Source organism: Sphaeramia orbicularis, chromosome 3 (assembly GCF_902148855.1).
Source record: "Sphaeramia orbicularis chromosome 3, fSphaOr1.1, whole genome shotgun sequence".
NCBI lineage: Eukaryota > Metazoa > Chordata > Actinopteri > Kurtiformes > Apogonidae > Sphaeramia > Sphaeramia orbicularis.
In genome coordinates this window covers 7,815,908-7,838,801 of record NC_043959.1, presented here as the reverse complement: position 1 = coordinate 7,838,801, position 22,894 = coordinate 7,815,908, and the positions used below count along the sequence as shown (strand labels likewise).

The 22,894-nt window shown below is 37.0% G+C and overlaps 1 protein-coding gene across 3 annotated transcripts in view; it reads right to left on the bottom strand.

Annotated features, from left to right (window-relative positions):
- The window catches only part of LOC115438200 (multiple epidermal growth factor-like domains protein 11), a 323,683-nt gene that overhangs the window by 25,089 nt on the left and 275,700 nt on the right, over nucleotides 1-22,894 (bottom strand). For all 3 annotated transcript variants that reach the window (XM_030161642.1, XM_030161650.1, XM_030161657.1), the window contains exons 17-19: nucleotides 14,067-14,195; nucleotides 10,189-10,317; nucleotides 187-315 (exon numbers count right to left, since the gene is read on the bottom strand). In XM_030161642.1, coding sequence (XP_030017502.1) covers nucleotides 187-315; nucleotides 10,189-10,317; nucleotides 14,067-14,195 — 387 coding nt within the window. The remainder of the gene's footprint in view (nucleotides 1-186; nucleotides 316-10,188; nucleotides 10,318-14,066; nucleotides 14,196-22,894) is intronic.

Sequence of the window (22,894 nt, the reverse complement as noted above, 5' to 3'; positions counted from 1 at the left end):
GGTCCTTTTTTTTTTTTTTTTGTATAAATTTGTGAAACTCTTGTCCACAAACATGGACAGAAAACCCATAGCTGGGTCTTAGGAGGTTAAAAGCTGAAATCATTTTCCTGACAGAAGTGGATACACAGTATGAGTCTCTGTAGCCAACACTGCTGCGCTGTAGTGCACATACATAAATCCACTCACTGAGTTCACAGCTCTGTCCAATGAAGCCCGTCCTGCAGGAACACTGTCCACTGATGTGGTCACAGTCTGCCCCGTTCTGACAACGACAAACCTCTGCACACTGAGCACCGTAGAAACCTGTGGGACAACCTGGACACACACACAACACACACAAAGACACACTGTGGATATGTTGTCGACAAATACACACAGACAAGTGGCACTTTCTGCTTGCCTTTTCACTTTACAGATGATCCAAAAACCTGGACACATTGTTTGCCTGGAAGCAGGTTTTCTGGCTCTAATCTGTCCTGTCAGAGTGTATCTAACATGGATTACCTCTGGAACTGAACCGATGGAACTGCTCACAATTCATGTAGATTAAAACAACTGCTGACAGAAGCTCAGAAGAACTCTAGGTTGTGTCTTTTTGTCCTCATCACTGCCAGGGAAGCATGAGGCAAAACCAAAATCCTGAAATACAGACTAGTTTACAGTTCAATGTCCATGAGGGTTTTACTGTTTCTACTGTTGTAGAGGTGTTGCTTCAATTTTAAGACCATTTTGAAGGCAGCACTGTGTTGTACTGATGAATTTTTATTGAATGTACCAAGAGGCTTTAATATTTTGTCTATCCCATTCATGTGATTAAAGTTATAACCTCATCATCAAATTACAGCCTCCATTAAATTCACACCTCTCTAAAGAGTTTTACAAACACAACCTTTATAGAGGTAGGATTTGAGGCTACACTCACAACACTGTATTAGCAGATGTTCCTAATAAACGGAACAATAATTTTAGAATATTTTAGAATAATTTATTTTGAAACATGGAAAAATATGAATTCAGCCTGTAAGACATTTTCAAAACAGTCTTGTGACTTTAGTTGTAAGGCATTTGATTACTTTTATGATGCATCATTGTGCTATTTCCCAACATATAAGACATGAAATAACAAATAAGACATAGGAACCACAGTGTCCATCTGTGCATTTCACACATGACAAACTTAAAGAATATTGTCTAAAAGATGCAACGAGACAACCCAGGAAAATAAATCAGTAGAATACTTGATTTGAAAACTGATTTGCACATTGGAATCAAGTTACTGTCCATTATTCAAAGTAGTATATATTTAATTTTATTTGAAGTTAGAACAGTTCAACAGCCATCACGTAATTTCAATATGACCTGAGGTTCAGTTCACTTTGCATACAAACAGAAATATCCTTCAAAGGCTTTTTACTGTTTTACTTTAGGTAAGGCAAGGCAAGTTTATTTGTCTAGCACTTTTCAAGGGAAAAAGAAACACATTTAAAACATACAAGAAACATGTAAAAGGTGATTAAAAACAGCAAGTAAGAAAACAGCGCATAAAACCCAAAAAATATAAAAACACACACATTAAAGCAAGAGTTGCAGTGCAGAGTTTTGAAGTAGAATGTAAAATTAAAAAAGTAAAAAGCCTTTTAGTCAAAGGCAGCAGTGAACAGGTGAGTCTTTAACCTCGACTCTCAGCAGACCTGATATTTTCTAGTAGTTTGTTCCAGATGTACGGAGCATAGAAACTGAACGCTGATTCTCCATCTTCAGTTCTGACTTCTGGAACACAGAGCAGACCTGCACCAGATGACCTGTGTGGTCTTTATGGACATTTAAGAGGCTGCATGTTTCACTATTCCTGCAAAACCTTTACTTTAACCAGAATCAGAAACTTTTGCTCAGTTTACCCGTGGAAAAAAGCAAAAAAAAAAAAAACACCAAAAACAAACACAAAGCAAAATACATGATACACAATGCCCATATAAATGTATGTACTGAAAACAAAACTCAAATGGTAAAACAAATAATAACACAAAGAAAAACTTTTTCATTTTTAGATTTACTCCATATCATCTTGATAACTCAGATCAATGAGTAATTCATATGTAAATACATGTGTCTATCTAAGTATTTCCTAAAATAAACATTATACGTAGATGACCATTAACAGTTGAACTTAAAACAGACAATATTACTTCATCATTGATGCCCTTTGACTACACAGTCTATACATGTTACATCCAGGCCTGTCTTTGGAGAAGTGTCCTTTCTCTGTTCCCTCCTCATATAAAGGCCTGTTCATGCCAGTACTCCTGAACTTTAAAACTGCAAACAGAATGTCCAGCACAGATACTGTGCCTACCCATAGGAGACTCTTATGCCAGTTTTGAGCTCAGAAATTAGGATTTTCAGTTCTGTTCCTGTCTCACTCACATAATAGAGCCCAAAAGTACATTTCAATAGATAGATCACTGGTAGAGCAGTGGTCCAAGAGACTCTAGCCCCAATTTTTCTGTCTGTGTGGGGATCAGCCTTTATGAGTCCATCTCTAATGACCTGATCACTTTGCAGTGAATATGTGAGGGTTAATAAAGTCACAATCACAGTGAGGCCACTGCCAGAATGTACCAGTGTTTTCTGATGACATTTAAAGGATCTCTATGTAATATTTGTGTGTGCTTGTGTGTTTACATAAACTTTATATTGCGGTGTGTTTTGTGCAGGGAACTGGTTTATTGGTATTTGCTAGTTTCATCAGTTTCTAATGATTGCACACTGTTGCAGGTGTAAAGCAATGCAAGAGATGCAATAAACTTGAGCACAAGCAGCAGGGTTTGTGTACTGTGGAAGTTAACATGGATTTAACAGCTGGGATGTTTAAAATTGTACACTGAGCAAAACTATAAACGCACCATGTGCAGTATTTGTGCAACATGAGACATGTGGCCCAACTCATGATGTCTTATAATTGTAAAACATGGTTAATTCTCTTGATTTATAAACAAACTTTGTGTCCATCTCTGTGAATGAGCACTAGCTCAGTGATCCAGTGATTCCACCCACAACAGAGCCGTGGCATGTCCACATGCTGCTCAAACAGCATTAACAGTTTTCAGACACTCCTTATACTGGGGACAATAAAAGGACACCTCAAAATGTCACATTTCCTCAGATGTCACCGTGACACAGATGTTGCAAATCATGCGGGAACGGCTCTGGATGACATCCCATAGCTCCATGTAGCCCTCAAAGAGGAGTGGAATAACATTCCACGGGTCACAATTGATATTATTTTCAATTTGATGAGAAGACGATGAGTCGCTCTACAGGAAGCCAACGGTGGACACATGAGATATGGAGTTGCGATTTCCATCAACCGGACCCCACCGTGTCCACATGAATGTCCCTGAATGCCAGACGCCACTATCGTGTTCTAATGGACAGTGATCTGTACCACACTGATCAACAAAATAGACTGTGTGTGATTTAATATATTGTGCAACACCTAATGCTATTAAAATTTTAAGTGTCACATGGTGCATTTATATTTTTGCTCAGTGTAGTTGGCTAAGGTTAACCCTTTAGGTGCCAGAGGGTTTTTTTTTTAAATATACATTCAATTTTGACATCAAGGTTTCAAAAAGCTGTCTGTTTCATTCAGTGGCAATAATGCAACTTTGGCACTTACAGGGATAACAGTCAATGGGTTTCTAGCATGAAAAAGACTATAACATAACCATCATATAAGCACACACAAATCTGACACATCAAACTTTTAAGAAACTGCAAAATACAAGAAAATGTAATAGTGGAAACAACAGAATGTGGTTTCTATCAGGGGGACATTAAAGGTCCAGTGTGTAAGATTTAAGGGGGTTAAGGTGTAGACATTAAATATAATCATTAGATAATAATCACTATTGACAAGCCCTTTATATTATCATTTCAAAATTGACTTCTTTTTCTTCTCTTTTTTTTTCCCAGTTCAGTGAGTTGTGTCTTGCACATCCTGCTATATTTGACTGTGGACCAGAGTTAATATCCTTTTAACCAAAAAGCACAGACCAGACTAAAAAGGACAGGCTCTAATGAGGGTATTTCACCATAGGCAACGGAAAGGTGGGGATTATCCGACGTATTACAGTGTGCAACTTTAACACTAGATATCACAATATTGTACACTAATCCTGTTAATGTCTGTTTGACCAAACCTTAGACAAAAGTGCTTTAAATTCTTTGGTCACATTTCTTTATTGATATCATCAACATCCTTTTCCTCACACTCTTCCTCAAAGCCACAAATTCTTTCTTTCTGAACTGTGATTGTGTGCTTGTTTGTGTTGCTACACTGCCTGAAACTTGTCAGGAATAACAAACTCCAACATTAACATTTACCCCTAGAAGCTGCTCTGTATAAACATCGTTGTGCTGACTGCTGTCAAATGTATTGTGCCTGTTGATACAAAGGTTTCTATAGGGTAAACTAGAAACAGCTCATTTTCATTCATGTTTTCAACTGAAAGGCAAAAATAAATGATCTCAAAATCAATTTGAAGCGTGACAGAAGAGAGGAGGAGAAAAGACAGGACTGGTACTGCATGTGATTTTATTATCCGCCACTAGATGGAGGTGCAGGTTTGACATTAACAAAGAAGCTATTAACCTTTGAAACCCCACCACAAAAAGTGGAGAGGAACTGAGACAGTACACTCCAGCGGTGTAAGATTATACTTCTGTCTTTACGAGGACCATTTGTCACCTTTGGATCAGTCTATTGCAGTCATATGTCAGTTAAGGTGAGGTATGTCAGGGCTGGAAGCTACAGATGTGTCATTATACAGTCTCACAAAAATACTATCTGTGTGTGTGTGTGTGTGTGTGTGTGTGTGCGTGTGTGTGCATGTGTACATGGGTTTCTATACTTGTGAGGGCATATTTGAGTTTTAAACTAAGAATGTTTCTGCATCATTAGGACATTTTGACCAGCCATCACTACTGTAAAGGACATATTAGGTTTAAGATGTGAACAATGTGTCATAGTGTATAGTAATATTTAAGCTCAGGGTACATATGTATTTGTACATATATATGAAAGTGTATGTGCATGGGTATGTATGTATATGTGTGTATATGTATATATGTGTAGCATATATAGTGTGTATGTGTGTGTGTGTGTGTGTGTGTGTGTGTGTGTGTGTATGTATATATATATTCTTTTTTTTTTTTTTCTGCTGGTTTAGACAAAGGGGTGACAGCTAATAAGCAATGCTTCCTCTCACTCCTTTTCGAATATGACTCTTTTTCTTTTTTTTGTGTATTATTATTATTTTTGCTTCCTTGAATTTTCATTTCTATATTATGTTGTGCAAAGAAGTCAATTAGTAGCAATCAGGAAGCTTGTACCATTTCCATATTCGAAATAAATCAATAAAAAAAAAGGGTTGTGAAGGCCTTTAATTTGATCATTAAGGGGCTGACTAGGTACTGCATGAGAAGAATCCCTTGGTCAATACAAGTCATACATGAGATATTAATGTTAAACTACATAAATTCAGTAGATATAACCGAATGGCACTCTTTTTGTCTTGTTCAAGAGGCCTAGGACGTTGTTTTGAGAGACAAAATGTTCTAGAAAATGCGGTCTTGTTTACAGCTGTTTGCCAGTCTGATGTTCTCTGAGGTTACAAAGGAAACGTAAGGCCCAGTGTATGTGATTCAGGGAAAAATAACTGTCATTTTACTGTAATTATGTTCATTTTAGTGTAGAAGCACATGAAGATATGAATTGTTGTGTTGTTGTCACCTGTTTCTACAGAGTCATCTGTGTTACATTGTACGCCATATTTCTACAGTTTCTTAGAACAGATCTCTTCTTCTTTTCTATTTTACAGCTGCATTTACACCTTCTCCTAGATTTTAGAGTGGACCAGAGTCATTACGAACTAAACCAAAAAAAGACCTGGTAACACCTTTTGCCTTTTTTGTGTTTTTATCAGCCACTGTAGGAGTGGGTGAGGTAGTGGTGGGGTACCTTCAGTTGACTAGAGGTCACTAAATATTACACAATGAACCTTTAAATCCAGTGACTGTGAACTAACCTACATTTACCAACTGGTGTGATCTGATGCATTGAAAAGCCACTTAAGTCATCTTGAGCTCTACTCTGCCCAGGTGTGTTATATCAGGGTCCACTGCTTCCTCTATGTTGTAATGAAAACTAAAAATAGTAGGGTGTGTTCCAAATTACAGACTTTTCTTTGTACTCTCAGTGCAGCTGCCCTTACAAAGTACACACACTCTGTTGGATGTAACATTGTGCCTCAAACTTTGACCCTCTTACTCATACATCTGTCACGGAGGATTGTGGATAGGAATAACCAGAGAAGCATGCTGGTTTGCATACTGCAAAATGTGACCGGATGTAGAAGGACATCCTGGTATTTTTGGAAGACTGTTTGACATACAATATATTGAGACAAGCTAAATCTTTTTTTTTTTTTTCTGGGATACTAAATAAGGTAGGTCCCCTCTGCCTGGTGGGACCTTTAGGAAGAAATGAGAATGGGAGACTAATAATTTTTTGGTCTCATTTGAATCAACTATACATACACAGTTGGAATAAAGTTGGATCGGGGGGGGGGGATCGGGGGGACCATACACAGCGTCACTTATGATATAGTTAAAACAAAAATGAAACTAAACATGCTTTCAACATTTACCTCCCGACTTCTACACCTTTCTTATACAGTGGATCTTACAGGAAATTTTTACAACTTCTGTATCCACTGGGCCCCCTCCACTACTCTGTGGGCCCCACACAAATACTGGGCCCCATGAATTTGTCATGTTTAGCCCCCCCCCCATCAGCTCCCCATCCCTGGATGAGTCATCAGTTTTCATAAGTTTACATACCCTGACAGAATGCACATAGTGTGGTCTTGGATGTTCCAACATGACAATGACCCAAAACACAAGGCCAAGTCCACCTGTCATTGGCTACTGTACAAAAAGTGAAGGTGAAGGAGTGGCCATCTCAGTCACCTGACCTCAACATCATTAAGCCACTTTGGGGAGGTCTCAAACATGCAGTTCATGAAAGAAAACCCCAAATCTTTATGGAAGGGCCGGACAGTTAAGATCCACTATATAAGCAGTAGTTCACAGTGCAGCACTACTCCGACCCACCTTAACCTCCTGAGACCCATTCTCCACATTTGTGGACAAGAGTTTCACAACTTTATACAAAAAAAAAAGAAAACTGTCCACCACAAAGGACATTCCATAAAAAATTTAAAAACTGCATCTGAAAAAAATGTTGCATCATGATGTTTCCAATATAGGCACTGATTTAATAAAAAACAAAAAAGCTTGTACTTTGCTGACATGTCCTGGGTCTTAGGAGGTTAATGGCTCTGAGGATGGGGAGGTGAGTTGGGGGAGGTGGATGAGATGTTAAACTGCAAGTTTTTTTTTTTTTTTGGGGGGGGGGGTTGTTTTGTTTTTTCCTTCCTCTTCTTTCCTTCCTCTTTTCTCACTCTATCAATGCTGTTTATATCTGAATGTACGTTTGTTGTATTGTGTTGATATTAAAAATGAAGTATAATGTACGAGTTGGGGGATTTCAAACCTGTTCTATGATAAAGCTTCGAAACAAAAATATCTGAAACCAAAATCTTAAAGGAACTGAAGGTGTTTTTGCCAAGAAGAATGGGCAGCTTTACCATCTGAGAAAATAAAGTGCCTCATCCGCAACTATCACAAAAGACTTCAGGCTGTCATTGATGTTAAAGGGGCCAATACAGAGGATAAAGAACTGGGGTATGTCAATTTATGATCAGGGTCATTTGGATAGTTTCTGTTGTCAGTCTGATTTGAAAAGAGCAAACCCATTTGTTTGGTAATAAATGGCTTCACCCAATCACTAGCCAGAAGTGAAAGAAAAGTTTATGTATTATCATTCATATTCTCTGAAAAATGGCCAAAGAGTCACAAATTCTGCTAGAGTATGTAAACTTATGAGCACAGCTGTATAGATGAACAACCAATCCATGCTCACATTCACACTTATGGACAATTTAGATTAACCAATTAACCTATCAGTGCATGTCTTTGGATGGTGGGAGGAAGCTGGAATACCCGGAGAGAACCCACGCAGACACAGGGAGAAGATGCAAACTCCACACAGAAAGGTGAGGTGACGGTACTATCCACCATGTCATCCTGAAATCAAATTATTCAAACAATATGGACAACAGTGAATGATGTTTGTCTCTTTAAAACAGCATAAAAGAAAAGTAAAGAAAGTCACAGTTTGTGGTAAAGATAATGAAGTAATGAGATTGGTGTGAAATGTCTCAGTGGACTGCATTCGTCACATAAAACATGACGCCAGCACGGAATTGACTGTTTTCTTGGATTATTTCCACTCACTCCTCAAGAACAAAGTGAGAAAGTATTAAAAGAAGTGAAAATCACTTAGTCTGGTCATGTTGAAACTGCAGAGACACCTTCAGTGACTCTGGATAGATCATGGACAGAGACCGTTATGATGTCATCACCTCTGTGACTTTTGGGTGTGTAGTTTTTCTATTTATATAAGTTTTACAGTCTGATAGTTCCAATCTTTTTTTTTTATATGTATATTTTATTGACTTTCCATTTTAATGAACATACAATCATAAACACAACAATATAACACTCCAAACAAACAAAAAAACCCTTCTAATCCCCCTCCTCCCACCCTCAATAAGATCTACGGTGAATAAAATATAATATTGATAATAATATCAGTATGTGCATTACATATTGACCATACACACATTTCAGGGAACATTATAGTTCCACTGTTTTACAACAAATTCCCACTTTCTTGACTAGTAACATTCTCATTTAAAGTGATAGACATCATATGTGTAAATGATGAGAGGAGTCAAACATAAGGCTAATGACATTCATTTTGTTTTCCGTTTATGCAATTATACTTTTCTTTTTTCTTTTGTTCACACAAGGTATAGTTTTTAGATGGAATTAGAAGTTAAACATAATCGAAACATTTGTTGTCTCTCGTCTTTTACTGTAATGCAATTTTTTTCTGAAATGTCGTCTCATGGAACGCAACAAGTGTGGTATTATTGGCACTAGAGCCCTATAATTTTTAAATATTGAAAATAAATTGAACTGTTTAATTTTTTTTTTTAAAATAAGCTTCCTCCTCTAGACTGGTGGATGGTTTCTGTAAACACATGTAACCGGTTCATATATAGTCGCCTGGGGCCCAATGACGACGGGATCTGAAGTGACTCGTCTGTGTCCTGTCCTGACCTGTGACCCCGGACCTCTTCCCCCACCCTCACCTGTCTGGATGGACCTCCTCACCCTCACCTGTCTTATCTGATTAAATGGACCTCCTCATGTGCCCCCACCCTACTGCGTCTTTACAGACTGGAACTACATCCACAAATGGACATCCATCAGTTCTAGTTACATCTACAGCCTGTCTGTCTGTGGGAGTGGATCTCTCCTTCACCGTGGTTCTCCCTGAGGTTTCGTTTTTCCTACTGGGTTTTTGGAGTTTTTCCTTGCCAAGAAGGAGGGTTGAAGGACGGAGGATGCCTGGGACATTAATCCATTTTTTTCATCTACTGTTTATTGACTGTTGTTTGTTTTCACATCCAACTAATTCTGTAACACCCTGTGAGGCAACCTTGTTGTGATATAGGGCTCTACAAATAAAAATGAACTGAATTGAATATAACCATATATTCCATGTATCACGTGTATAAAACCACACTTACCTTATATACAGGACATAATATACCATCATGTTTGTTTATTGTGCATGTAAACATAGTTAGGATGCAGTGAAGGGTCACAACCAAAATAAACTGCATGCTTCATACCGTTGCGTGTCCTCAAACAGACAAAGACAAGCCTGTTCGGTTGTGTGTGTCTTTGTATAGTTGACATTTTGCTGTTGTGAGGACATAGTTAGGTTAAGACCCTACAATGTTATAGAGTGAAAAACTTAACAAATCCTAAGAGAGCAAAGGATTAATTACTGGAAGTCAGTGTGAGGACCAGGTATGTGTCCCAGTAGGAACATCTTATAGTACGTGTGTGTGTGTGTGTGTGTGTGTGTGTGTGTGTGTAGGTGTGTATGTGTGTGTGTGTGTGTGTGTGTGTGTGTGTGTGACATACGTTGAGTACAGTAGAGTCCAGTCCATCCAGGGCTGCAGTCACACTCTCCGTCGATGGCACTACACTGGGCTCCGTTGTGACAGTTACATGTATGGATGCAGTCTGGACCCCATGACCCCTGAGGACAAGCTGTTGAAGACACGATACACATAAAAACCACAAACACTTACAGATACAAACGCATAAGCAACAGGTTCACAGCCATATGAACCCACAGACGGTCTGTCCATTCTCCTTTTCAGATCTAATGAATGTGAGCAGCCTGCAGAGTACATGTGACATAGAGCAGGTCATCTGTGACTTCATTAACTCTCTCTACACACATGTGGCTGAGTGATTGTTGTTGCTCTGTTCAGTGTAAGATGGAGTAATTGCCTTTAGGTTGTTTTTTCTGGTGGTTATCTCTGACTGCAACCGCATAACAAAACACAGAGGAAATTAATTTCAGTTGGCTTTTCTCTGAAACACGAAGGATAGAAAGAAACCAACTCACAGGAGAAAAATACATGTGTGTTTAAACTATATGTATTTTAATAATATGTTTCACTTATTGAAATGCAGGTCCAGTATTTAGACTGACCCTTTTTTTTTTTTTTTCATTTTACCTCTGTACACTACCACAATGGATCAGAAATGAATCAATATGTGGTTGAATTGTGGACTATCAGGTTTAGTTCAATGGGTTTTAACAAAAATATTTCTTTAACACATTCCACATTAACACACAGTCCTCCACACTCAGAGACTCAGAGGTAATTGGACAACCTGACTGACCAGCAGCTTCATGTCCAGATGTTTCCTGTTCTCATTATTCTATGATAAATGAGCAGATAAAAGGTCTGGAGTTGATTTCAAATGTTGAATTTCCATTTGGTAGCTGTTCACTGGAATTCTCAATATGAGATCCATAGAGGTGTCAATGGAAGTGAAGGAGGTTGTCATTGTATGAGAGAGGCAGCAAAAAACACTTGGTGTGGAAAATCAACAATTCTGTACATTCTTAAAAAGACAGAATCCACTGTGAGCTCAGCAAAACCAAAATGCCTGGAGTAACACAAGGAGACAACATCAAATTGATGAAGAAAAAGCATTTTACAACATCCAGCCAAGTCCAGAACACACTTGAGGAGGTAGGTGTGTCATTATTAAAGTCTGCAATCAAGACAATGTGACATCATGAACTGTGAACAGATAACATGCCACTTTTAATTAGTGTGTTATCTGTACACATTATAAGCTTTCTGCGTGTATCTTCATGCCACGTTAAATACCACAAGATTAGGGTTAAATGTTAGGATTAGGGTTAGGAGGGTTAGGGTTAGGTTTAGAGTTAGGGGGGTTAGGTTTAGGGTCAGGTTTAGGGTTAGGGTTAGGATTAGATTTAGGGTTAGGTTTAGTCTTAGGGTTAGGGTTAGGTTTAGGGTGAGTGTTAGGGTTAGGTTTAGGGGGTTTAGGTTTAGGGTTAGGTTTAGATTTAGATTTAGGGTTAGGTTTAGGGTTGGGGTTAGGTTTAGGGTCAGGTTTAGGGTTAGGGTTTAGGGTTAGGATTAGGGTTAGGGTTGGGGTTAGGGTTAGGGTTAGGTTTGAGGTTAGGGTTAGGGTTAGGTTTAGGTTTAGGTTTAGGGTTAGGGTTAGGATTAGGGTTAGGGTTAGGATTAGGGTCAGGGTTTAGGGTTAGGGTTAGGGTCAGGGTTAGGGTTAGGGTTAGGGTTAGGGTTAGGGTTAGGGTTAGGGTTAGGGTTAGGGTTAAGACCATGAAAAGATGACAAACTGTATTTTACACCAATTATTTACATGGATTGATAGGATTAATGGATCAGAAATTATTAATCATTTTATATTGGTAGATGATTTTAGTTGCCAGTGGTTGTTTGGGTCTTTATGGGTTAAAGTTACTGAACACTAAACTGAGGCACAAAGACTCACAAACAAACAGCTACTGAAGGCAACTGTAGTAAAGGCCTGGAAAAGCATCTCCAGGAGGAAACTCAGTGTTTGGTGATGTCCATGGGTTCCAGACTTCAGGATGTCAATGAATGTAAAGGGTTTTCATCTAAATATTCAAAACAATCCTCACATTTATAATACAATAACTTTAGTTTGTCCAGTTACTTTAGAGCCTCTGATATGGAAGAAATACATTTAAAATGGTTGTAATTCCAAAACTGTTGTCTCTTAAACCCCTTGAATTATCCCATAGAAACCCAAACATCCATCACTGACCAAAACCATCTACTGATCTAAACTGTTTAATACTTGCTGATCAACTAATCTTATCAATCCATGTAAATAATTGGTGTAAAATACAGTTTGTCATCTTTTCACGGTCATCAGATATGACCCATTTGCATGTTCAGAGGCTCTGTAGTTACCGTGGAAACACAGTCATCTTCTACAACATTGATTCACCAGTAAAACCCATGAAGTTTGATCAATGACAGTGAACAGACACACTGGGTTTATGTTCAGTTAATGATATACTTTGTTGAAAAAGTCACAATTTCTACATTTTTCTGTTTTTCTGATATTATGACAATTAACTTTAATCTGAGCTTTTATTAACATCTACATGATCAGTGAATAAATATGGGAAAATACATGATTCACACTGATAAAATACAAAACACAGAGGATAATATTATAAATAAATGGTGATAAATCACTTAAGAAAGGTTAGATACAGAGAAAATGTCATTTTGGAACTGATATAAAAATAGGGCTGGGTCTTTATGCGTTAAGCTGAAAGTTCACATTTTAGTCACATGTTGATTGTTTCATTTCTAATCCACTGTGGTGATGCACAGATGCAACATTACAAAAACTGTGTCACTGTCCAAATACTTCAGGAAATGACTGTATATGGTAGTTCATGTACAAATATGTTCACTTAACTCATGTTCTTCCCAAAGTTTTTCAGAATTTCTTTATGTTGTCCTCTGTTTTTCACAATTATCCTACACGATATTCAAGCAAATTTTATCTTCCATACTGCCGAACTTCTGTCAGTCAGTATTCTCTGAAATATCGTGGACCAAATATGTAGAATAATCTATGACCTGAACTTCAAGCAACATCTTCTTTATCATTATTTAAAAAGCATGTGAAAAGGACTCTAATTCATGAAAAAATGTAAGGCTGTATATCATTTGATTTGATGATTTGTAATGCGATTTGCATTTTTATTGTTTTTACTTTAGTTTAGCAATTCAGTTATATTGTATTTTTTAATTCCTTTTTTTTCCCTTTTTTTTTTTCCGCTGTATTGTTCATTTCCGGGGAAGTATTCATATAAGCCTTTTTTGGCTTCTAACCTCTCACAATGATGTTACTTGTTTGAATATATATATTTTTTAATTTTCTCTTGCTGTTTTATGATGTGCAAAATAAATAAAATAAAAATAAAATAAAAATAGTACGGCATCTAACAAGTCCAGTATTTCCTTTTTTCATACTGAATCCTGATACATAACAATTTAAATAGAATAGAATAGAATAGAATAGAATAGAATAGTCTTAGTTGCCATTTGCACAGATACATCGCAGTATAGGAACACTGTAGTTCTTGTGCATTTCCCTGAGTCACTAAACACAGCTGCTGAAGAGATCTTTTAAAAAGTTTGCAATTTATCCACTTTTAAGTACATAAAAAATGCATAACACAAAACTGAGGAGCACAAAATACAGAGGCTAACAGTGCAGTCTGCTGAGAGACAGGAAAAACAGTGGATAATATAAATGAATAGCAGCATTATTAACCTTACTGCAATAAACGGGACTCCGCTCCTGTCTTGATATATCTGAGGTTTTGCTGCCTTTATGCAGTCGACAGAAACATTAAAGACAACATGTGTGAAGAGAAAGCCTCTCTGGGGTCTTACGTTTGGAGCAGTCCTCTCCGATCCACCCGGGGTAGCACTGACATGAGCCGTCGATGGGATTACAGGTGCCGTTGTTGGTGCACAAACACGTCTCTGCACAGGCTTTTCCAAACTTTCCACTGGGACACACTGATGACAAAAAAAAAACAAATACACAGCGCAGATGATTAGTTCTGTGGAGTTTGAAATGTCAAAGCTGAGGTGAGATGTTTCTGGCACTTATCCTTGTATTATATGTAACAAACCTGGGTCGTCTGTTCATGAGAAATGTGATATACAGTGGAATCTTTTTATCTATAAAGCACTTACTGAAAAACTGCCTTGCCACCTTTCTAATCTGCTGCATTACTCAGACAGACTGTACAAGACCTGCTCTATTAACCCGCTCTTACTTGATGTTGCATGAGTAGGGAACTTGGAAAAACTAAATCGAAGAACAAAATATAGAACCTTATTCTACACGACACAGCTTCGATCTAAAACTTCCTTTCCTCTAGTTGTTTGTCATAAGTGGACTGAGTTTTATATTATTTATGTAACTACATTTCCTCTTATTTGTATTATCTTAATTTCATTTAGATAAAGTTCTATAAATACACCAAAACTAAGCCGTAAATAACTTGACTGCCGTGATTTTGTACCTACACTGTAAAAATCTAAATCTAACCAAGTGTATTTTTCTCATTTCCAGTAAAATATCTCATCACATTTAAAACAAGAAAAGCACTCGGAGAGTGCAGACCTCTGCCAAGACAGATCTGTATGTGTGTCCCCCCGATCACCACCAAAATATAATCATTTCTTCCTTGCGCCAGTATCAATATTTCCTGAAAATTTCCTGAAAATCTGTTCATAACTTTTTGAGTTATCTTGCTAACAAACAAACAAACAAACAAACACACAAAGCAAAGTGATCACAATACCTCCTGACAGGGGTAATAAGACATAATCACCTAAAAAGAAACTTGTAAGTGAGATATAAGAACTTATTTTTAGACAATAGATCTTGAAAATCTTATTTAAAGAAATCTTACCAAGATAATTTTCACTTGTTCCACTGGCAGATTTTTTTTTTTTTTTTTGCTTAATTCAAGATTTTTTTTTGTTTAATTCAAGTAAAAAAAATCTGCCAATGGAACAAGTGAAAATTATCCTGGTAAGATTTCTTGAAATAAGATTTTCAAGATCAATTGTCTAAAAATAAGTTCTTACATCTCACTGAAAAGTTACTCTTTAGGTGATTATGTCTTATTACCTCCGCCAAGGAGGTTATGTTTTTGCCGGCGTTGGTTTGTCTGTCTGACCATGTGCAAGATAACTCTAAAAGTTATGGACGGATTTGGATGAAAATTTCAGGAAATGTTGATACTGGCACAAGGAACAAATGATAACATTTTGGTGGTGATGGGGAGGGGGGGGGGCTGATCTGCCTTGGCGGAGGTCTGCGCTCTCTGAGTGCTTTTCTAGTTTTAAGTGTGATATGTGAAGTGTGAAATGAGAAAAATACACTTGGTAAGATTTTGATTTTTGCAGTGTAGATGGAGATTTCAGAGTGATTCATGAGAAACATCCCCTCAGTATTTAGACACACATTTGTCCCAAACAGTGTTGTATAAAGTACTGGAATGTCACACTTGAGTAGAAGTACAGGTACCAAAATATTACTTTGAAAGAAGTTCAACTGAAATTTTACTCAAGTTTCAGTCTTTAAGTATCTAGTATTTACTGTACTTAAGTATATGAAGTAATCTACAATTATATGTACTCAAGTAATGAAAGCAAAAGTACAAGTAAATGTTAATAACAACCAAAGGCATCAGAATTTTGAATATTATAAAGTTTACCCAGGATTTTAAAACATGGTAAAGTAAAAGACAAGCAGTCAAAATATTGAACATGACGCCTACATCACACACTTCAAAAACAAGGTTTCAAAAACTGAAACAAGACTAGGTTACTGCTGGGATTAGAAATGTCAGAATTTAAAAAAAAAAGAAAAAAGAAAAGAAAAATATGAAGCTATGAATCTGACACTGAAAGTAAGGAAGGGGCAGGACTAGGTAAGCCTTCGCTTCTTCCTGTCCCTTCTCAAACTGTGTTTATGAGTGGAGTCATATGTACACTTATGTCAAATTTACTGTATTTCATTACTTTTTCTGTGATTAATGATCATTGATGGATGCATATGTAATTGTCTTCTTGCTTTTATTGTTTTTTTGTTTGTTTTTTCTTTTTTACATCACAGTTTGAGACAAAATAAACAAATAAGCTTATGTGGAGCCTAAAAACATGGAGCCTACATTACACTTCGTAAACAAGGAATCCAACATCTAAACCAGTGACATAATACCAGCCTGTCTTTTGGCGTAGCTTCATTCAACTCTCCCTCACATCTACAGATTGCCGACAGACTGAGTGTGGACTGTCGTTTACCCTTTTGCATTATACAATTAGGCCCAAAGATAAATCAGCTTCCTGACTTTGTTGCAGTCACCGGTGATCTCAGCAGTGAAAACACCAAATTTCCTTTAAATTATTTTTTGTAATGTGTAGCAATACTGTGCATTAAATATGTATGGGAGTAGAAGTATGCAGTTGAGTTAGGAAATGTAGTGAAGTAAAAGTGAAAGTAAACAGAATGAAAAATACTCAGTTAAGCACAAATTCTCCCAAAACATACTTGAGTACAGTTGTGAAGTATTAGTACTTTGTTAGTATACAACACTGGTCCAAAGAGTAAAAACCTGAGAGGTGCGGGGGTTCCATTTTAGGAAAAAAACCCAAACTGTTGATCCACTAATTCTATCAATCCATGTAAATAATTGGTGTAAAATGCAGTTTGTCACCTTTTCATTGCCATCAGATATGACCCATTTGGATGTTCAGAGGCTCTGTAGTTACCGTGGAAACACTGTCATCTTCTACAACATCGATTCATCAGTAAAACCCATGGAATTGGATCAATGAGAGCGGATGGAGATACTGGGTTTATGTTCGGGTAAAGATAGATTTCACTGAAAAAGTCACTTTTTCTTTATTTTTCCATTTTTTATATGATAAACCTCAACTTTAATCTGAGCTTTTATGAACACCTACATGATCAGTGAATTCAATATAGGAAAATACCTGATTTACACTGAAAAAAATGCAAAATACAGAGGATAATATTATAATCATTGGTGATAAATCATCAAAGAAAGGTTAAATATAGAGAAACATTCATTTGGGAACTACCACCAAAGTAGTACTGGACCTTTATGGGTTAATGTTAGATGTGATTATTGTCGTTGCATATGTGACCATTATGACACACAGTCAGGAGGAGCATCAACCAAAAGGAATCAGAAGGAAAAAGACGAAGAGGCTGACATTAGAGCATTTTGTGCTAAAAACGGACAAATCCCAGTAAGTTCTTGGCCACTACCATCAATGTTTTCCACTTCTCTGTAATAAGTGTTGTTTGCCTGTTTGTAACTAAACTAAACTGTTTGTTTCTTGTCCTTAAAACCTTACCAACTGGGTGAGAACAGCAGATCAGCTTCCAACATGAACCACAGCAGATGTGATTTACGGACAGTGTGAGACATTTGAGTCTAAATTTTAACCATTGGATTTTATTTAGGCTACATAAATAAATTCATAGGAGTTAAATAAAACATAATATAAAAGATGCCAGCATAAACATGAAGATTTCTGGAACAATATAAAAATTTAAAAAATGTTTTTAGATTAAAGAAGGTTAGTGGATGAGAAATAACAACTGAATTTTTCAGAGCAGTCTCCACTCTGTGGAACGCTGCAGGTTAGACCTCTTTCAACATGCAGCTTGCTAGTACTAAATTAATAAGGAAGACCAGTGTAGGTGTGTTTTGTAGCTGTGCTTTTGAAATTTTTAGAGCTGTTAGGGTACAGGAGGATAAAACAGACAGAATATCTGAAAGCACTGTATATTCCATTATCCGGTGCCTGAAATTGCGTTTTCCTTTTCATAACTAGATATTTCCACTATAAAGCAACACCCTAAATTAGTCAATAAAATTCACCAGTGTGCAGGAAATGATGTGTTTAACATAAATGATGTGTGAAAATCTGAATACGTCCACCAGTGTTCAAACATTAGCCTACATCCAGCAGAAGAAATCTGGCTACTTATAGATGTTTCTCGTCCAAATTCTATTTAAAAAGTATCATTTAAGTGAATCAGAGCACCAAAGACATGTAACATGAACTAACACTGTATTTTATTTAGTCTTACAAACACTACATCAAAGCCATATTCAGCAGATCACCTAATGTGTATTACATGCCACTAAAATTAGTGCCACACAAATTCACATTTTACTTCTTTAAATGTAATGTTTGCTTAAATAAATTGAAAAAAATGTATATTTATTTTCTTTATTTATTCCTGACCTGCTTTTAAACATTAACTCTGCATCTCCTATGAATGACCTTTCCTTTCCTTATCTTATTCTTATCCTCATCAGGATAAGAATTTTAATATCAATTGATGGATATTTATCATGATAACTTTTAAACATGGCTGAACATGTGAACATGACTTTATATCTTAATATTTTAAAGGCTGGTTTTTGTACAGGAGTTAAAAGTTGTGGGGAAAAAATATGGGTATTTATGGTTTTAAACAACTCTTTTTGTTCAGAACATGACAAGCAGTGGAAAATTTCAGAACATAAAAAACAATTCTTCAATGAAATGTTTATTTCTAAATCTAAATATGCAAATACACATTAAAAAGGTAAAGCAAAACAAAAGCACAGTGAGTATGTTTACATGCACACAAGTATTCCACTATTATCCTGAGTTTAACACCTTTCATGCTAACATGTTATTCTGGTTGGATATGCTGAATTAAGCCTTTTTCTGAAATGTTTTCTGATTCAGACACGTACGATATACTGATATTCTGATTTTTTGAGGATTATTTGGACATAAATATAGTGCATTCAGAAAAATGAATGCATGTTTTGCTGCAGGTTGAAGTAAAGACAAAGATGCTCTTTGGTAGAGATGGATGAATCCAAAGAAAAGTGGAAGGAGAAGCTCATCTACTGTTAAATATTATGACAGATGACACCAACAGGTTTATGGATATGAGCAAATACTGAAAAGATGACTTTTCCATTTGACAAATGTGCAAAACTTTACCAATATGCACTAAATGTTGAAAAACAGAAGTGCGTAATGTTGTTTTTTTCTATTAAATCACAAATGCAATGATTTGTTTATTTATTATCACGAGATGACATGAGAAGTCATTCAATAAACCTGGCGACGAACGTAAATATCATGTTGATTTACAGATATATTCATTATTATTATATATTACCCCTCTATCCCGTACTAAATTAAGAAATGATTCGGTTTCCTCGTGTGTCCACACATACCGCACCATGTTTCTTTTAAAACTCTTCTTCTTCAGTTGTTGCGATGTCCGTCAACATTCGTTTTTTTTTTTTTTAATTCATGTGACTCTAGTTGCAGAAAAAGGTCTTTCCGTTGCAGTTTTGTGTGATATACCAATTGCACTACACCTGAAAAACCAACTCTTTTTTATGCGCAAGTTATATTCACGCAGTGGGTCGCAAACCCATTTTCTATGGGTCACAAGTCTTTATCTGGGCAAAAAGTGATGATAAGCAACAAATCCTGTGCTTTACTTTTTTATGGAGCTGAGCACCATCCATTCACACTCCCCAACAGTAGGTGGCGATAATGCGCTGTAATGATAATTAACATGATACATTTCACAGCATAAAAAGGAGAGCCAAACATTTCCATTCATATCGAGGTGAAACTCGGGACTGACAACTACATCAGATATGGTTTCACCTACATTGGACAAAACCTGAATATGTTTAATGCTTGAATAAGTGACTTACTGCACTTTTAATTTTTAACTCGGTGCACATTTTTAGTTTTGGTTGAAATGTACCTACTTTAATGTTAAAGGAAATACACTATATTGCCAAAAGTATTGGCTCACCCATCCAAATAATCAGAATCAGGTGTTCTAATCACTTCCATGGCCACAGGTGTATAAAATCAAGCACCTAGGCATGCAGACTGCTTTTACAAACATTTGTGAAAGAATGGGTCGCTCTCAGGAGCTCAGTGAATTCCAGCATGGAACTGTGATAGGATGCCACCTGTGCAACAAATCCAGTCGTGAAATTTCCTCGCTCCTAAATATTCCACAGTCAACTGTCAGCTGTATTATAAGAAAGTGGAAGTGTTTGGGAACGACAGCAACTCAGCCACGAAGTGGTAGGCCACGTAAACTGATGGAGCGGGGTCAGTGGATGCTGAGGTGCATAGTACGAAGAGGTCACCAACTTTCTGCAGAATCAATCGCTACAGACCTCCGAACTTCATGTGTCCTTCAGATTAGCTCCAGAACAGTGCGCACAGAGCTTCATGGAATGGGTTTCCATTGCCGAGCAGCTGCATCCAAGCCATACATCACCAAGTGCAATGCAAAGCGCCAGATGCAGTGGTGTAAAGCACGCCGCCACTGGACTCTAGAGCAGTGGAGGCGCGTTCTCTGGAGTGACGAATCGCGCTTCTCCATCTGGCAATCTGATGGACGGGTCTGGGTTTGGCGGTCGCCAGGAGAATGATACTTATCGGACCGCATTGTGCCAAGTGTAAAGTTTGGTGGAGGGGGATTATGGTGTGGGGTTGTTTTTCAGGAGCTGGGCTTGGCCCCTTAGTTCCAGTGAAAGGAACTGAGAATGCTTCAGCATACCAAGACATTTTGGACAATTCCATATTCCCAACTTTGTGGGAACAGTTTGGAGATGGCCCCTTCCTCTTCCAACATGACTGTGCACCAGTGCACAAAGCAAGGTCCATAAAGACATGGATGACAGAGTCTGGTGTGAATGAACTTGACTGGCCTGCACAGAGTCCTGACCTCAACCCGACAGAACACCTTTGGGATGGATTAGAGCGGAGACTGAGAGCCAGGCCTTCTGTCCAACATCAGTGTGTGACCTCACAAATGCGCTTCTGGAAGAATGGTCCAAAATTCCCATGAACACACTCCTAAACCTTGTGGACAGCCTTCCCAGAAGAGTTGAAGCTGTTATAGCTGCAAAGGGTGGACCCACGTCATATTGAACCCCACAGACTAGGAATGGGATGTCACTTAAATTCATATGTGTGTCAAGGCAGGTGAAAAAAATACTTTTGGCAATATAGTGTAATTCCATATTTAGCATCACCACCTGCTGGTCAGTTTGGTTTATCATTAAACTTGTCCTTTGTGTTTCCGTACTGTGATATTCTGTATTATCTCAGGTTCAAAACACAACATATTTTTATTAAATATATTTGAGAAGTTTAACTATTATCAATTTGGATCGCAGCTTCTCATTGAGGGGTGATGGTGGGTCCTGAAGCCAGTCCGGTTGAGAACCACTGCTCTAGAGGATGTTTGAAAGAATAACGAAGGGAGGCTGAGTTAACATAGTGGGGCATCTGAGACCAATGGAAAACACTGAAAAAACATTATTTTAAATTTACATCCGCATGTAAACAGGAATATAAAAGTAATATTAATTTTTTATTTCCCATGTGAACAGCTTATTTAGAATATTGTCCACTTTGGAATTATAGAAGAAAAGGAACATTAGTTTTTTCAGGTAAATGCAGTCACTATGCGTTATCTTACAAAGTGAACAACAGGAACCCATAATAAAAAGATAATACTTTGTAATGATAATTATTGTGATATAATTTGATTTGCCATTGCCACAGACTGGAGAGGGTTATAAAATCTTAAGACATGAACAAATGCACTGTTAGTTTGGTTTGTATTAAGGCATTTTAGAATTATGAGACATATTTAGAGTCACAACAAAAACTGTTAAATCTGAACAATAAATGACAAACTCGACTATAAAAGTCTGTAAGCCTGAAGTGCTAAATGACAAACATGATGTCCAAAGCTTTCAGGCAAAAATATATAATAAAACCACAATTTGTCTTTTCTTGTCCCTCCAGTAGGGAGATAAACACAGCAGTGCATCATCACTAAGTTTTATACAAAGTCTAAAATGATATATCATGAGTGAAATCAGAAATCTACTTGATGAGAAACTTTACAGATATTAATAGATTAAGAAATGACTGACAGTTTTATTGACTAGAAATTTAATTAGAATACATTTATGCTGCTCAGATTTATACAGATCAGATACCATGATGCCTCAAAGAGGATGTAAAGTGTAAACACTGTGACCCTTTTTTGGAAACCACCACTATCTTAATGATATTTTCCTTTGCTTTGAAATGTATCTTGTCATTTCAGTCGGAAAAATTGTCTTTGCTGATTTGTTTCTAATTTAATTTCCTCTGTTTCACTGAAAAAAAAAGTGAAAGCCTCTAAGAGAAATTATTCAAAGTCTGTTATCTGAAAAAAAGGACCCTACAAAAGTAAGATCATTTGTTTCCAGTAAATTATTGTAGGGAAATAAGGATTCAGTTGCTTAAGGATGTAATTTTCCTATTTTTCTTACATGTAAATATCACTTGATGTAGTTAAACTAATACAGTACTGAGCCTCAGATACTTGAAGTGTCTGGTGAGTCAATAATATATTTATACGCTCTGGGGTTTCTTTTGATTATTGCCAATTAACATGAGTGTGACTTGTGTGTGTAATATCGTGTTAAGTTTCAAGTGAAATTTGGGAGTTTATTAGGTTAAAACTTCATATTGAGCAGCTTTAGTTTGGGTCCCTTGGCAGGCACGAAGAAAAAGAGATGCATAACATTACATTTTAAACAGCACAAAGTGTAAAT